Source organism: Anas acuta, chromosome 22, assembly GCF_963932015.1.
Source record: "Anas acuta chromosome 22, bAnaAcu1.1, whole genome shotgun sequence".
Lineage (NCBI taxonomy): Eukaryota > Metazoa > Chordata > Aves > Anseriformes > Anatidae > Anas > Anas acuta.
Genome location: NC_089000.1, coordinates 4,576,176 through 4,592,781, shown reverse-complemented (window position 1 = coordinate 4,592,781; position 16,606 = coordinate 4,576,176). Strand labels below are relative to the sequence as shown.

At 44.9% G+C, this 16,606-nt stretch overlaps 1 protein-coding gene across 3 annotated transcripts in view; it reads left to right on the top strand.

Annotated features, from left to right (window-relative positions):
• The window catches only part of MIB2 (MIB E3 ubiquitin protein ligase 2), a 40,022-nt gene that overhangs the window by 15,219 nt on the left and 8,197 nt on the right, over positions 1 to 16,606 (top strand). Inside the window, exons 1-11 of one of the 3 annotated variants that reach the window (XM_068658805.1) lie at positions 4,444 to 4,632; positions 6,049 to 6,155; positions 8,453 to 8,647; positions 9,075 to 9,217; positions 9,786 to 9,893; positions 11,069 to 11,173; positions 11,870 to 12,032; positions 12,984 to 13,117; positions 14,991 to 15,139; positions 15,748 to 15,904; positions 16,236 to 16,390. In XM_068658805.1, coding sequence (XP_068514906.1) covers positions 4,580 to 4,632; positions 6,049 to 6,155; positions 8,453 to 8,647; positions 9,075 to 9,217; positions 9,786 to 9,893; positions 11,069 to 11,173; positions 11,870 to 12,032; positions 12,984 to 13,117; positions 14,991 to 15,139; positions 15,748 to 15,904; positions 16,236 to 16,390 — 1,469 coding nt within the window. In that variant the 5' untranslated portion in view covers positions 4,444 to 4,579. Of the gene's footprint in view, positions 1 to 4,443; positions 4,633 to 6,048; positions 6,156 to 8,452; positions 8,648 to 9,074; positions 9,218 to 9,785; positions 9,894 to 11,068; positions 11,174 to 11,869; positions 12,033 to 12,983; positions 13,118 to 14,990; positions 15,140 to 15,747; positions 15,905 to 16,235; positions 16,391 to 16,606 lie in introns of those variants that run through there. The other 2 variants (XM_068658803.1, XM_068658804.1) reach the window with 2 other exon arrangements.

Below are 16,606 nucleotides of genomic sequence, written 5' to 3'. Positions count from 1 at the left end.
ATGTGCAGGAGCAGGAAGAAGTCAGGACACTTTTGCTGTAATGCAGACAAAATCCTGTGATTTCTCAGTCTGTCCTGTGGTTGCATTAAGAATGGAACTTTCTAATTAAAAAAGGAAGAAAAAAAGTAAAATATGGCAGCAGCTGGGGATGGGGCAGATCACCTCTGAACAGCACCATGGAGAGGATTTCTTTGGGATAACTGAGGTCTGAGCTGCAAATACAACACCGCCTTAGGCAATGCAGCATCCGTTTCGAAGAACGGGAATTGCTTGCTTATGAATCACTGGAGCCCTGGTGTTGTGAAAAGACAACTGCTTGGATCATTCATCTCGTTTTTTGTGCTCAATAAAGTAGAAGAGAAAACCTTTGGCAGTTCACCAAAGACTAAAAGGAAAAGAAAGCAGTGCATTTAAAAACATGGGAACTGCTGTGTGGATTTGGGTTTTCTCGGGGTTTTGCTGTTACCTGCTGTTGTTTGAGTGGCTATGAAATACAGAAGTAGGCTCCTTTGGAGATCAGGTTTCTCTCCCCTCCTTTCTCTGGCAGGAATGGCTGGGGTTTGGTTATTCAGATGGGAAATGGACAGCCTCAAGCACAGCAACTGTTTTCTTTCAAGACCATCAGTGCAAGCCCCGTGCAATGCAGCTGTGTTTGGGAGCTTTCCATCAGCTCTCCTTTAACCAAAGATCAGGAGCTGGGGCTTGGCAGCTTCCCCATGCTCTCAGCCCGTTGTGCCGGGGTGGATGATCGCTGTGCCTCCAGGACTGCTGCCACCGCTGGTCCTTCACTGTAGGAAGCTGAGGGGAGGACAACTTGCGATGTCCTTGTGCAGCAAAGTGCTGCCACCTGCACTGTTGTTGCCAGAACCACCGCATGACACCTGTGCAGCTAAACCTGGGCAAGGCCAACGAGTAAATGTTTCTAGCAGCTCGCTAATCTGAGGATTTCTAGAGACCTTAAGGCCAGGCAGACACGGCAGAGCATTCCCAAACAGTTTCCTAAAGAGGCTTTGAAGACACTTTTACCTGAAAGCTATTTCAGGTCTTAAATGACCTGGTTTGACCTGCTGCTGGCAGGAAGTACTGATTTTGTATATTTTGCCATGTGAACTCATCTCTTCCTGGCATCTGCCAGCTGCTGACATTGTTTATTGGTCTTCTTTGGTTTGAATTTTATGGCTGTTAATTTTGAAAGAGGCTTTTATCCTTGGTTTAAAAGGCTGGACAGCTCAATTTCACTGAAGAACTATGTTTTTCATAATCTAGTATCCATTTGCTCAGTAACTGGAAGATAAATCAGTGTCTGTAAGCAGCAAAGCAAAGCAAAGCTTCCCAGGTTTTGTCCTGGCAGTCTCCTGCAGCCGGTAGAGGAGGTGCCAGTTTCCTCTGCCTCGGGTGCTGTGACTTTGCAAGCAGCTTTGCCAGCTTCTAGTGTCTGGATGCGAGTCCGATGGCCTTTTTCTGTGTTGTTCCTGGGAGCTTTTTGAATAGAAATCGAACTGCTTAGGGGAAAAGAGAGGAGAGCTGCACATCCTATTGGCAGGATGGCACAACCTCTTGTACTTCTCACTCGATCGTTGTTTTCCCTACATCCATTTTTCCCCATTAGTGACTGTTACTGGGATTAAGCTTTACTCCCCAGTAAACCACGTCCTTGACAATTTTTGAACGTTCTGTGTAATTAAGCTTAAAAAATCTAAATATTTTCATGCAATGCATTTTATCCTGTAGTCAGAAACAGCGTTTGCAGTTATTTTCAACCATAATCCTTAACAGCTCTGCTTAGTTCACCACCTGGACTTACAAATGAGATGCATTAAAAGAACAAGCACATGCTGGCAGTCAGATACCTGTGTGCAATGCTGGCCCACTGAAGGCAGCTTTAATAGTCCAGCCTTCCCTCTGTGCCTGCTTATAGCGTAAGCCTGAGCTGATTGAGCAGCTGAGTGGCAGCTGCTGGGCATTTGATTACTAGGCAATAAAGGGGATGCAGGTTTATTCCCTGTAGTAACCTCTGCAGTGCCTGCTATTTATGCAATGTCAGTTTAAGATGCTAGACTAAGAAATTTCAGTGAGTAACATTGAGTGAAATCTGACTCCTGTGTGATGATTTCTTTCTTGATGTTCTTAAAAATGTTCATTGAGTATGAATTTATTTATTAGTATGAATTTATGTGAACATTAGGGCATATCCTGATAGTAGGGCTTCTCTTTTTCAGTTTGGAGTATCAGTTTGGTGAAGTCTGCGCCTCGGCATGGAAGCAGAGGATTGACAATGGAAATTCTTGGTAAAGGCAGCTCCTGAAATAGGTTTATGTGATCCTGATCCCTCACTTACCAACGTCCTTGTCTTAGGCTGGTTCATGCTTGAGCAATCAGCATCCGCCTGCCATCTGTCAGAATTTCCTTTCTTTATCCTTTGCTGGAAGTGCTTTAGTAAAAGATTTGGAGGGAGGATTAGAGAATCTAGAATTTCCTGCCGAGGTCAGTTTTACGTGGAGGTTCTGCAGGGTCTCTGTGCTGCCTCTTTTTTTCTTGAGGCAACCTGGGTAGATCCTTCTCCATCCTAGAGGCAGTGTGGGTTTGTAACCACTGAAGTGCAGTTCTGGCTTACAGCCGTGTCTCTCTGAGGACAGAGATGAGATGCATGGCTTCACTCTGCACAGAACACGCTCCCGAGTGTCTTCTGGACTCCGCAGTAATTTAATATCGTTGGAATTTGTGGGACAGGAATGGCTGCAGTCCTCGAATGACTGTTATAATTAAAATTGTTATTAAAGGCAATATTGCAGTGATGAAATTTATCTCCAGGGTATTGCTGAAACACACCAATAACGTTGGTTGTTGCGCAGTATTTGGAGCAAAACATGTCAAATTAGATTACCGCCCGCGATGTGTTGGCTCGGGACAGCTCGTTCCTCCATCGCCCTTCTGTGCTGCTGGTCAGCAGCGTGGTTCAGGACAAGGTCAGAATTTTTGTGAGGCCAAGGGCAGGAGGCAGTCATGGTGGGTTGTCTCCAGCATTTCAGTGGAACAGGACGTGGAGTTCCTTGCGTGGGGATTAAAAAAAAGAAGGTCTCTGTTTCTGCTTGCTCACCTACACAGTAGATACAGGAAAGTGGTTCCATACCTGATATGAATTATCCATTCCTGGGAGATGGCTCAGAAGCTAATATTTTGGGTGCTCGCACGTTTTCCACCTCTGGAATTGTCTTTAACATCAGTTAAAGAACCCCTGCCTATCAAGAAAGGGTCTGTGGTGGTACTTGGGGATGCTGAGAGGGAACTTCAGATTGTAGGATATAAAAGCAGCAGAGGAATAAAGAAAGGTCAGCACCTGTGAGAGAATGGTAAACACACAGGGTTGGTGATGTTCTGTAGGTAACTTTCTTGTGGGTTTCCAAAACGTTTGGTGGAATGGCTCTGCTTGCTTGCAGCTAATGCTTTGCAGGCCGGTTTGTCAGTAAATTGGCACGGACCTGAGCATAGGTGGAGTTTGGGCTGTGCTTGCCGGGTGCTTAAGGACAGAGGGCTGCAGTTCGAAGGCAATTTGATCCGCTAAAAGGCAATTTGATCCTGTCCATGTTTATAAGTGACATTAAGGAAACCCAGCTTTCTTTTCGTGGTCTCTAGCCACAAATTTACCAAAAGTGACAGCTAACGTGAGAGCTGTTGAGATGGGGAGGGCTGCTCTTATGATTATACGAGCATAAGAAAGGAAAAGGGGGAGAGAAATAAGTATGTTTTTATTGCTTTGTCTCCAGGCTTCATTAAGACGTCTTTGCTAAATTGTTAGGAAAGTATTCAAGGAAATACAGGGCACATAGCACGTGGTAGCTCAGCTGTTTCAGATGGGATACACAAATCCATGCTGGTTCTTGAAACCTGTCTATAGCAGTTTATCCCTTTTTAAGGCAGGACCAGTGCAATAAAACGAACACTGGTAAGCATTTCTTTTCACTGAGCCTCCGAGCCTTCTTTCATTGTTGTCTTCTGTAACAACTGATGGTGTTTAAAGAATAAAAACAACACTGAAGCAAAAAAAAACAACCCTTAACCATTCAAAAAATTGTCTTCATCTTCTCTCCTACAGAGCTACAATCAGGATAATGAAAACGATGAGAGGAATATGTGTAAATAGTCTCTCCCTGTTTTTAAACGCCCAGGTGGGAGATCTGGTAACAAGTTAAGAAAGGTAAAAGACTTAGGCTTTTGATGGATCAGTGAACAGTGAGTTCAGGCATAAGCTTTTTATCCTTCTGAGTCTCTACCTTCTCTCTGGAGGCATTAGATGGGAGATAAATGAGGTGGTGTGAGGTCAGCCCTGCTGCTGGTAGGCTCCCCGCCCCTTCCCTGTAGTAGGGCTGCTGAACTTTTCACTCCGTCTGGGACCCACTAAGCCTGGCGGGAGGAGCTGGGCGGTTAAGGGTATGGATTGCAGCACCTCTGCAGTCACCTAGCAAAGCGAATTGCACCCCAGGGACCAAACCAAACAGCTCCAAGGGCTTTGGTGGCTCGGTATCTTATAAAAAGCTTTTTGTTAAGGAACTAGGAGCAGCAGAGAAGCTACTGTAACGTTATGGGAATTGGGAGCTGCTTTAACAGGACGTCAGACCCTCTGTTCACTATCACGTAGGTAATTTTTTTTCCTCCTTGAGATGAATTGGTGTGTATGCCTGTGGTGCAGAGGGCAGGGAAGATAAAGGTCTGTGTTATCCTGGGAGCGGGCTAGCCACAGCGCTGTTGGTCTAATCTGCTCTGCTTTTCAGAAAGTGAGTGAGGCAGTGCAGCCTGCAGCTTAGTTATGAAATGTGCTGAACTCCTGAGGGCTTTGGGCTCGGAGGCTGCCTGAGCCACTCCTTACGTGCAGGTAATGCCCACGGGCATCGCCTTGGAGTTAGAGGGACACCAGGCAGCCAAAAGGCAGCGTCCCTCTCCCCCTGACGTGATGTGTAGGCTTCCTAGAGGAGTTACAGGCTTTGTTCTTGTCCCTCTGTTTCCCCCTCTCTCAGAACCTATTTTAGAGGTAAGTTTTCATTGTGTGGAACCTGTATTAACTGACCTGGGTGTTCATCATGGGGAAATGTGGATGTCTTAAAGGGCACAGGTGGCAATGAAAACCAGCGTGCCCTGCTGCTGTAACGTTCAGGATTCCTTGATGGTATTTTTTGCAAGGCTCCCCCTGCTCTGTGTAGGCAGTGGGGTGAAGTTACTAAAGCCAGATTGGGATAACTTTGGGTTGCAGATGTTGCACCTTCTGCTGTAGAAAGCTGGTAAGTGCTTATGGATAAAAGTGTTAGTTTGCATGCATTCACAGCAGTCGTAGTTGGTCCTCAGCGAGCATCTTTGTCCTAATATAATTAGCAGCTTGTGCATCCCATAGAACGTGTGGGGAAATACTTCTTCATTGGAGCTGCTGGGTTATATTTGTGCTTTACGCAGCCCCCTCAGAGCTCTTGAAGTTCTTAAATGACGTTCTTTCTTCGATTCACTGCTGAGTGTGTTGTGTGCAAGTGAGCAAGTGTAGTTATTTGGGATTTTTGTGTTCAGCTTTCAGCGAGGTGACGTTCTGGTGTCCCACACCATGAGAGAGAAGCCCCACCACAGTTGTGCCGCTCGTGTGCAGATGTCTGTCTCCATGGACTTTCACTGACATCTGCCTCTCCTCATGCGTGCACAGCAGCCTCTATCCCCAATTATCTGCATCCCACAGTTGAGGGAAGGCCAGAGCTTTATAAGGCTCAGTGTGGGTCTCACAAATTTTGATAATGTTTGAAGAAAAGCCTGGATCCTTCTTAGTGCAGTATATTACTCACTAGTTGTCTTTCTGTAAGTATTCTGACCTTTCTGGGAGACCAGCTTTCAGGACCAATGTCCCTGTTCAGACACTTTATTGTTTTCTTGCATGTTCTATGTGCTTTTCAGAACTCAAGCCATGCTTTTCTCTAAGTATGGCACACTTGGTCCTGATACAAAGGACCTCGGTTGGAAGAGAGCTTTATGAAGTGATCGGTAATAATAAATTTGTTTGCTGATTTTGTTTTTCAGAGTCGTCGTGAGTCCCCGACAGAATCTGACTCGTATCACATTAAAAGGGACTTTCCAGGGGGCTAAAGTAGTTCGTGGCCCAGACTGGGAATGGGGTAACCAAGATGGTAAGCTGCTTCTCAGACTTCCTGTAAAAGACCATTCCATTTTTTTCTATCTTCCTTTTTGCTGTATTGCTGGTTGAAAATGTGTGTGCTGAGCTGCAGCTTTGAGGGAAGCTGTTCAGATGATGCAGGTTGCTGGTTTTTAAATATTTGTTCTCTTGTATCTGTTTAGAAACATACCTGTGACATAGACCCTATGCATTCATTCAGGGTGTGGGAGGGAAGTTTTGCTGCTCCTATTTCATAAATGTGAAAGCTCATGGGAACCATCCTGGCAGATCTTTTATAGACCTGTAAGTGTACAGCATGTTACAGGAAAACAAAGACCTGTTCTCTCCTGAAAACACTTCTGTTCGTGGTGGGAGTTAAGGTTTGTCTGACGTGTGGTATTCCTTTTTCCTTTGGAGTTCTTTGGAATTACCCTTATTTGGGCACTTAAGAGCAGTAAAGAGGAATAGCCTAGGTTTGACGTGGAGCACTGATGAAGAACTATGTGCTGTGGTTACTGGAGAATGACTTCTGCTTTCTGTATGAACTGTAACTTCAGGATGAAAATGCAGAGACAAAAAAGCATTTTCTAGACCTGATGTCACAACTAACTCACTGATAGCAATTCTGTGTAGTGCTGCAGGGCTGAGGAAACTTTACGGTCCATTTCTATTCCAGAGCCTTATAGCTTCCTTTTTCCCTTAATAATTACAACTTAAGTTGTAAGTCCGGAGGTTCCCCAATTGGTGTTGACCCCACCGTTTATTGCAGCGCTGGGTTCAGTGGAGGACGTGGCTGCTTGCAGGTTTGAGAGCAAAAGCAGCTTATGCTCAGTCCAGCTTATCCATCTTTTTGAGATCAGATCAACATTTACATGTCTGAGACTGGCGTTGCGTACAACAGTGACGTGAAAGCAGTGGTAGGTGCAAAACAAGCGTGAAGCTAAGGCCAGGTGCTCAGCTCTTCTATCCTCAAACTGCCTCGTCTTTCTGTGGTGGAGCTGCCCCCTTCCACTGCTGTTTGCTCTTCAGCACTTCCCTTCCTGGTAGCACTAACATCAGCTCTGTTTCCATTTAAGGAGGCAACATGGAAGCAGTGGTAATACAGAACCTTGCAAACTCTGTCGCAGCGTCCAGGGGACTGGGGTTGTTAATTACGTGCTCGTGTGCCTGCTAAAGGCAGTGCCATCTACTTGATAAAGCTGATTGTGTGGTCTTGCTTTTATTTGCCTGGGGCTTTTAGTATTCCTGATGCCCTTTGCAAAAAAAGAGCATTGAGTGCAAAATGTACCAAGTGACCAGACTTCTTGGTCAACCCTGAGCACAGCTGAACCTCACAACTCTTCAGTCATTTCAATCTTTTCATTGTATACGTATTTTTCTTTGGTGCCACCTAAGCCCAAGCATCATGGAAGTGGATGCTAACACTCTCCTTAGAAAAAAGCACCTGGACAGGGAGGGGAAGTTACAGTAAAGCAATAAGGATTACGCTAGTTTGTATTGTCATTTTTAGATCCTGTGCAGTTAGATGAGGAAGTAAACTCCTTTAAGTTAATAACTTCCAAAGCTTTGCAGGCAATCAGAACCTCGCTGGCAACCCGGTGAGACAGGTGTTGCAGAAAGAGGGAGGCAAGCTGCAAGTTCAGACTGTGTCACTATATTCGGTGCATTTGTATATAAATCTAAAATCTCCACTTTCTGGACTGTTTCAGTGGTGTTCTTCTCTGTGCAGGTAAAGTACCAGATATTCTTCCACCTCACCAGTGCTGGGGTGATGTTGGGCAGATTTTCCAACGCTGCTGTGTTTTTACTTTGCCACAGTGTGGTGCCATGACACAGCGTGCTGCCTAGCTGGGCAGCGTTTCTGTAGACCAGGAGAAATGGCACTTACACTGTTACAGAGTTCAGCTTTTTCATATTTATTCCAAAGCAAATAGCTGCCTGGCTTTCAGTCAGCTTCACGTGGAAATCCTCTGCGTCGATCAAATTCAGTTGTCCTGTCGTTTAATTTCTCTAATTAAAAAGTGAGTGAGATTGTTTGCACCTTATACAGATGGAGTGTGTAAAGCCTATGATAGGGCCCCACAGAAATCCTTCCTGGCAGCAACTTCTCCCTCAGGATTTTATCTACCAGCTATTGACTTTCAGCTCCGGGCCTGCTCATCTGTGGTGAATAGTTGAACAGACATGTTTTCTCCTTGTTTTTGACTTTGTTAAGAAAAATGTTGTTTAATTTTCGTCTCAGGTGAGTTCCTGTGTGTTGGTCTCTGCGAAAATACAAGCTGGACGCTTTCTTCCCTCTCTTTCCATCAGGTGGTGAAGGTAAAACTGGACGTGTGGTCGATATTCGCGGCTGGGATGTGGAGACTGGACGCAGCGTGGCCAGCGTTACGTGGGCTGATGGCACCACAAATGTCTACCGAGTTGGACACAAGGGAAAAGTGGACTTGAAATGTACTGTGGAGGCATCTGGTGGCTTTTACTACAAAGAGCATCTCCCCAAGTTAGGTGCGTAAGCATGAGAAATTGTGACTTGAAAACAAGTCTGTGTGAACACATTGCTTTATGGTTGGTAAAAACAGTTGGGGCTTTTAGTGGTTAGATCGTGTAAGGCCATCAGATACCCACAGCTGTATCCCAAGAGAGAGCTTCTTGGTGCTGCAGGTGCGTGAAACTCCCTGAGGAGTGCCTTTGGTGTGTGTTGTTAGAAGTACCTCATGTTTCATCCATACCACGATCCAGTTAGAGTCAAATCCTTTGGATCTCTCTGTGTATGCTGCCCCACAGAGTGAGTACAGTGTGCTCCACGAGTAGAATTCCCCTGTTCTGCATCAATTAAGCCTTACGCAGATTTGCTGCCCTTGTTACAAAGGCAAGCACTACACAAAGCTGCTTATTGCGTCCTCCATGTGTGTGGGTGGTGTCATCCCTTTAGGAAAGCCAGCTGAACTGCAGAGGAAAGAAAGCACAGACAGGCATCCATTCCAGCACGGGGACAAGGTGAAATGCCTCCTGGACATCGACATCTTGCGGGAGATGCAGGAGGGCCATGGGGGCTGGAATCCTAAAATGGCTGAGGTATGCTGCTGCTCCTTCTCATTCTCTCAGCACTGCAGAAGTAACCACTGGCTAGGAAGTTGCCTGAATGTCTTTGTGTAGCATGTTACCTTCTATGTTTATATTGTGGTAGGCAAATCACAAGTAGAAATCCTTTATTAATAGGACACAGGAGTCGGATTTTTACGTTCAGATAAATCTGGGGGTGTATGAGAATACCTTGCAGAGCCCTGCAGAATTTCTAAAGACTCTGAGATGGGTCAAAAGAGTAGCTTCAGCATCTTGGAAGCCAGTGCAAAAAAAAAAAAAGTCTTAAAAAAAAAAAAAAAAAAAGATTGTAGTAATCTCTGCTCACCTTTATCATTTGGAAAGAGGAGGACAGTTTCTGCTGCATTCTCAGGCATTTTTACAGTTTGTATACCAATTGCTGTCCTGCCTCCCGTATGCTGCTCCTTTTAAGGGAGCTTCTTAAGCCTCTTTCCCTCGTTTTGCAGAAAAATGACTGCATCTCATTTAAAGCAGATTTGGGATTAAGCAATGTGATTCATTTAGGGGTTTTCCCCTGCTTTTTCTTCCCCTCTGTCAAAAGTTCATTGGCCAGACAGGGACTGTGCACAGAATCACGGACAGAGGGGACGTGAGGGTCCAGTTCAACAGTGAAACCCGCTGGACTTTCCATCCTGGAGCTCTGACCAAGGTACGTACTGACCAGGGAGCTTGGCCAGAACTAGAAATGCTGCAGCTGGCAATTGAGCCTGCTGTGGTAGGACACAAGGGGTCTCAAGCAAGTGCCAAAGAAATAAACTGCTGCTGTAAAGCAGCGGTACTAGGCAGAGTAGTGCAAGCACTCAGAGCTGAAACAGGTAGCTGCAGACTGGGGGAGTTGAGTTACTAAGAGGTCCAGTTGTGTGAACCTTTAGATTTTAAATGTTGGAAGTTCTTAAGGTAGATTCTTTCTTAATTTCTGTTCCCTTGATAAGAAGGGTAACAAGTGACCTACAACAACTCATCCTTCTGCTGCCTTTCATCTGTGACAAACCTTCGTCCACAACATTTCCACTTGATTTCTTTTCCTTCCTTATATCTTCATTTTGTTCTGCTTCTTGCATCTTTCTCCTGCTTCTCTCGCTGGATGACCTGAGCCTTTAATCCATCTCTTCTAACTTTGCATTTCTAAAGCTGATAGCTGTGGCCTTCTCCAGAGGGTCGTGGTCTTGAAACGGGGGTTATTAGAAATGGGGCTAATAGGTATAGAAGGAGCTGCTGGAAGACTACAAAATTCTGAAATAATTGAACACCAGGGCAAAAAAATCTCCAGCCTACACCAATGGATGGTCCAGTGTCAGACTGTTCTGTGCAGAATTGGTCTCCTTAAAAAGTGGGTTTTGAGAGTGCCCCTTTCTTAGCTCAGTGAGCAGAGGGAGCATCTGACAAAGCATGAGAAAGAAACTGGAGCTTTTCCTGTTTTAAATAAAATGGATTTAACTTCCTTATTAAAATGAATTAAAGTCTCCAGGTATGGTGAGGGGATAGACCAAGGAAAGTTCCAAGTACTTCATGATATTAGTATTTATGAATGGTTTGAAGAAAAAGAAGAAAATTGTTCTGTCCCAAGCTATTTCCCTTTTAAATGTGTGCTTGGCTTAAGACAGCAATACTGGAGCCCTTGGGCTGTGTTTGTTTTGCAGTGCATTGATTTCAGATTTCTTGGGAACTGTACTTAGGTTTTGTAATGCCTTGGTTTTTGTGTGGATGGGTTTTGTGTCTGGTGTTTGGTTGGGATTGCTGAGGGTGGGGGTGGGAACTGATCGCTTTTTTTTTTTTTTTTTGGCTTCATCCCCCAAAAAGCTTATGACTTTTTTTTTCTTGTAGCTCAACACCTTTTGGGTTGGTGATGTTGTCCGAGTGATAGATGATATGGAAACAGTGAAGCGATTCCAACCTGGTCATGGGGAGTGGACAGATGAAATGGCACCTGTGAGTGCGCGTCAGTTCCAGGACAGTCCAGTAACTTCCTGAGTTTTCCTCAGCAATTAGGAATGGTGACTGGGCTTGCATGGCCCTCCAGCATTCCTGCTGGTCAGTGAGAGCACAGACCCTGCTGGGACTGCTGAGGCCTTGCAAAGAAACATTGCCTAGTGCTATTGCTGGTACAATCCTATTGCAGAACCCAAAGCAAAGCGGGTAGGTGGGGAATCTGGCAAAGAATGTGACTACCAGTAAGTCAGATGAGAGGTTTCACTAACCAAGGTACATGAGTCTTCTTAAGCTCTTCCCTGTTCTCTGGAATGAGACAGGAAAAGTGCTTGAGTGGGGAAAATGGTCTGATTGGACCAGGAACAATTAAATGCATAGAGGAAACCTTCCCTAACCCCAATTTTCAGTTCTCTTAGGGTTCTGTGGGCTAAGTTTTGTTGTTTCACCAGCTTTCTTTGTAGACATTTGTACTATGTCTGGGAAACCCTTCTTATGTAAAGCCAGTAATAGAGAAAGTGCTGAGAACCCTCTGGTGTCCTCCAAGTGGGGGCTGTCTGCGCGCGTGTCACTGCTTAGTGCTTCTTTTCACACAGCAGGAGTGCCGCCTGCGAAACCTCTCTTAAAAGCGTTGCGTTGGTTCTGAGATGAGAAGCCTGCTGGTTTACCTTTTAAAAATCCTTTTTCTTTCCGTTGCAGACCCTAGGGCACATTGGCAAAGTGATCAAGGTGTATGGGGATGGAGACTTACGAGTGTCGGTTGGGGAGCAGTCCTGGACGTTTAACCCAGCTTGCCTGACAGCCTACCAGAGAGACGAGGAAGCAAATCTCATGACAACGGAGAATGCAAAGGAATCTAAAAGTGAGACAGTGAGAATGAGGGCATCTGGGCTGGCAGGGGTTGAGAAATGTTTGCTCTGGTTGTAACAACAGCAGCACGCTTTGGACAGTGCTAAACTCCATCTGCCTGTTCTTCCCTGGATGGAGCTCCAAAATCAAGCTTCGTCTTTTTGGGGAAGCAAAGCTGGGCCTAACGGGCAAATACAGAGCTTTGTATTTGGGACTGCTAGCCATAGTACTGCCCTACGTTCACTTATTTCTGCCCAGACCTGTCTCAATTTCCTGTTCTATCCTGCTGTTTTTCCTGTAGGAGGATAATAATTCGTGAATGCTTGAAATATTCCCAGGTCTTTATGTGGACGTGCTGTCAAACCAAGGAGTGTTTTCCCCAGTCCATTCGAAAGTTGGACTTGGGATCTTACAATGTGTAGAGGGGATTCTGCCTGCTTTGTACATCTGCTCCTAAATTTGCTTGTAGCCTCACTAGTTTCCATTGTAGGTTAGGAACATGTGAGGGAGAGAACAGACTTGATGATTCTGTTTGTTTTGCCACGCAGATAGGTCATTAACTGTTTCCTCAATTTAGACTCCAGGGAGAACTTGCATACAAGCCCAAGCTTTTTATTTTTGCCCTGCCCTGTAGAACCTCTGTCCATTCAAGCATTCAAAAACCTGTGGCTGGAGGGCAGGTGTATTTTTGCCTACAGCATCCTTCCCAAACCCTCATTCCTCTTCAGATTATTTGCCTTTTGGTGGTAATTCTTCTATGTTGGTCTTCTGAATCATGGTCTCTTTTGTCTTTTGGGTTCTCAAAACATAAAGCCAGAGTTCTGTGTAAGCTACAAATCTGTAAAGCTCTGTGTGAGCTAAGAGGTATTGCAGGCATGTATAGTGATTCTTCAGCTGTGCTGTGCCAACTATACACATGCTCTCTGGGGCTGTTAACCTGTTGCTGTTTCTCATTCCCCTCCAGGCACTTTGATTACCGTACTGGAGAAGCTGTTGTCGCAGAAGACAGAGTCAGACCACGCGGGGTGTCTTGTTATTTGGGCAGCACTCAACAACGTGGTTAAAGTCCGGGAACTCCTTCAGAAGTACCCAGACAAGGCAAGTTCTGGAAGTATCCTGAATGGTTACTCTTTGTTGTGCTTTAAAATACTATCATCAAATCTTGTGATTGAGAAGGGAGAAAAATGATTTTTTCAGACCTTGTATTAGCTAATTTTGCTGCGATTTAGAATTAAATATGTAAATTAAATGTTGAATATTGGATGTCTTCAGAGCATGGCATTGAAGCTGACGTGGAGCTTTGTCCCTACAGTGTGTTTCCAAAGCTGGCTTTTGTTAGATTTCCTATATGGGCACTGTACCTTTAGAATTAGGGAAACCTGTATTCATATATATATATATATATATATATATATATATATATATATATATGAAAACAGTACCAGGATGTCCAAGAATCTAGCCCCTTTTTGAAAGGAAAGCCACAGGTTATGTCTGACTGAATGCATCTGTCCTTACATAACCTTGCTAAATAAATTGTTGGAAACAGGAAAGAGAAAAGCTGCCCAGATCCCAGTGCTGTGCAAGTCTGTGCAGAGTCTTATCTCCAGTCTGACTGGAGTAGGGAACTGGGCTGGATTTGCTGCTGAGAAATTTGTTTGCAGAGTGCTGCTGTTAGGATAGCATCAACTCAAGTCGCTGCTCTTTCCAGCTGACTGCAGGTTCCAGCCCTTTCAGTGAGGGGTCTAAGGTTTGAAAGCAGGTTTAAAAAGGAGAAGTGGGAAATGAAGTATTTCAGCAGTGTCCTTGGAAACCAGTGGTAGCAAAACTCAAGTTTTATTGAGGCTGTGTCTGCAGGCAGGAGCAAGCAGATGGCTGAAAGGACTGATTCTGAGCCCCTTGAAGCTGCTGTAATGGATTGTTTTCTGGTACTTGCTGTAGTTCCTTATGTAAAAAGATAAAGGGAGCTCTGGAGATGGGAGGAACAGCCAAACATCTGTGTTTGTTATCAGATAAGAAAGTGCCAAGAGTTAGGAATACATTGCTCTTAGCTTTATTAGATTTCTATTTTATATTCTATTAAAATATTTCTAATAATGAATTAGCACTTCTGTAAGAGTATTACACACAGCAAGAGTGTTATATACTTTGTAGTGCAAGTTAGACTTGCTTGCCTAGGGCTTTCCAACTTACCAGCATTGTCTTTCTTGTGTAAATGGCAGAATAATGCAGTGGCCTCTAACGCCTCCTTGCCTGAATGACTCACCCATCATCGAGTGAATTAAAGTCTTGCCTGTCCTGCTCTCTTGACGGCTGCACAGAACCAGCTGCAGGGGAAACAAACTTTGTTCTGCTTGCCAGTCAGCTGAGGTTTTGCCAGCTCCTTCATCTCTTCTCTTTAACCTCCTGCTGATTTCAGTAGCTTCCTTTCCTTTTTTGTCTCGCATTTCATACAGCCTTCTCTTTGTTCTTCAGTCCCTTTAGTTCTCGAGAAATGTCACTGTAGCACCTCAGCACTGATTTACCCTCCTGCCAGTGTGCCCAGTGAAGTACCTGGAGTAACACAGAACAGTGGGGGCTTGGCATCCAAACCTTGGCAAAGCTAATTTGATCTCCTCATGCATTTTCCTATTAGGAAAAGAATTGTTGGCAGAGATGTCAAGAAGTATTCTGCTTGCAGGCATAGAGGAATTTGGCATCAGAGCTGCAAACAGAGCCCTGGCTTCCAGCTCTTTTCTCCCTTCTCGACTAAATGTGCAATCCCCTTCCCTGTTAGGAATATTTTGGGACAAGGTCAGCCTTGTAGTTGATGTACGTAAAGCAGAGGCAGCAGGGCACAGATTCTGCGTAGCATTTCTGAGCATACCACAGTTCTGCAGCTGGTGGCTTTCATCCTGCTGAGGCCGGAACTCAAGGCAAGGTCTTTCCCTAACTAAGCGAGCTGTTTGCTGTGTCTTTGTCCTTCCTGTAGGTCGACAGCAAGAATCAGGGCAGAACTGCCCTGCAGATTGCCTCCTATCAGGGGCATCTGGATGTGGTCAAGATTTTGCTGCAGGCACATGCCACTGTCAACCTAAGGGATGAAGAGGGGGATACAGCACTGCACTACGCAGCTTTTGGGTACGAGATCTTTTCTTGCTATCTCTGAGACAGGACCTAAAGGGCTGCAAAAGGACATACCTAGGTGTAAATGGACTGTCTGTGTGCAGAGCACGTGGGAGAAGCTGAGGAGGGAGGGTTTTTCTCTTTTGCCTTGTTAGAAATTGGCCTGTGATCTAAAAAGGACTACAGGTGAATTTCTTAGTATGCTGACTTAATGTCCACAGCTAGGTCAGTTTCTATGCTATAAAATTTGGGGGGAATCGGAACAAGTGATAAAAGCATTTGGTGATTAGAGTTTTAGTGGTTGGGATTGGTTTGGTGGCTTGCTTTTCGTAGTGCACGTGTTTTCCAGAGCAACATAAAAGGTTGAATTTCATTGTTAGCTCCCAGGGAAGAATTCTTCATTATCATGAGTGGGAGATTCCTGTTGATTTAAAACAGAGCAGATTCTAGAGTACAAGTTAGGAAGATTTATTTATTTTTTAAGTACTAAAAGGAGATGGGGTCAGGTTGGGAGGATGCAAAAAAATTAAAACAAACAATTTCTGTAGGCTTGCAAGAAGTGAAAAATCTATTGTCTGTACAGCATTGAATCTAACTTATCTTATTCCTTGCCTTTAAATCAGAAACCAAGCTGAAGTTGCCCGCGTGCTTATTAGTAAAGGAGCCAACGGAGACCTGCTAAACAATGCAAAGTGCACAGCACTCTATGTTGCTGTCAGTCAAGGATTCGCAGAGGTGGTGCAGGCCCTCTGCGAGCTCAACTGTGATGTCAACCTCCCAGTAAGTTTGGGGGTTTGAGGGATTTGGGTTTTGGTGGTTTTGGTGTTGTTTTTTTCTTTTGTGGTGGTGGGGTTGCTTCTCTTAACATCATGCATCATTTGTTGCTTAGCAGAATTTGAAGGTAGGTCTCTTAAAATGCTGTGAGGTGCACCAGAGAAGTATTCATTTACATTTTGTACTCTGAAATTCCAGTTTGGGGTCTACCCCTTCATCACTGCGAGTCTGCTTAGTTCAGTCCAGTAGCAACTGTTGTACAGGATTCCTCCTTCCACTGAGAGCTGACCTGCTGCTAACGTGTGGTGTTGTATTCTGCTTTGGTATCCTCTTACAGGATTCCCAGGGAGACACCCCCTTGCATTACGCTATCACTGCAGATTACAAAGTCATCATTGAGATTCTCACTGAAGTACCCAACATCGATTTCACTGTCCAGAACTGCCAAGGCTTCAACCTGCTCCACTATTCTGCTCTAAAAGGCAACAAGCTGTAAGTGAACGAACATCAGTATGTGTTCCTGGGGAACACACAGCTTGGCTAGGTGGTCTGGGGCTAGGTGGTGATGAAGTCTTGCTTGAATGCTTCTTAAGAAGCTGTGAACCCTAGCTGGTTAGCACCCAGCTGAGCTGGGGGAACTGACTTACCTATAAGGCACTTAGAGCAGAGAATTTGCTACATTTGCTACGTGTTCTTTTGGGGAAAAAA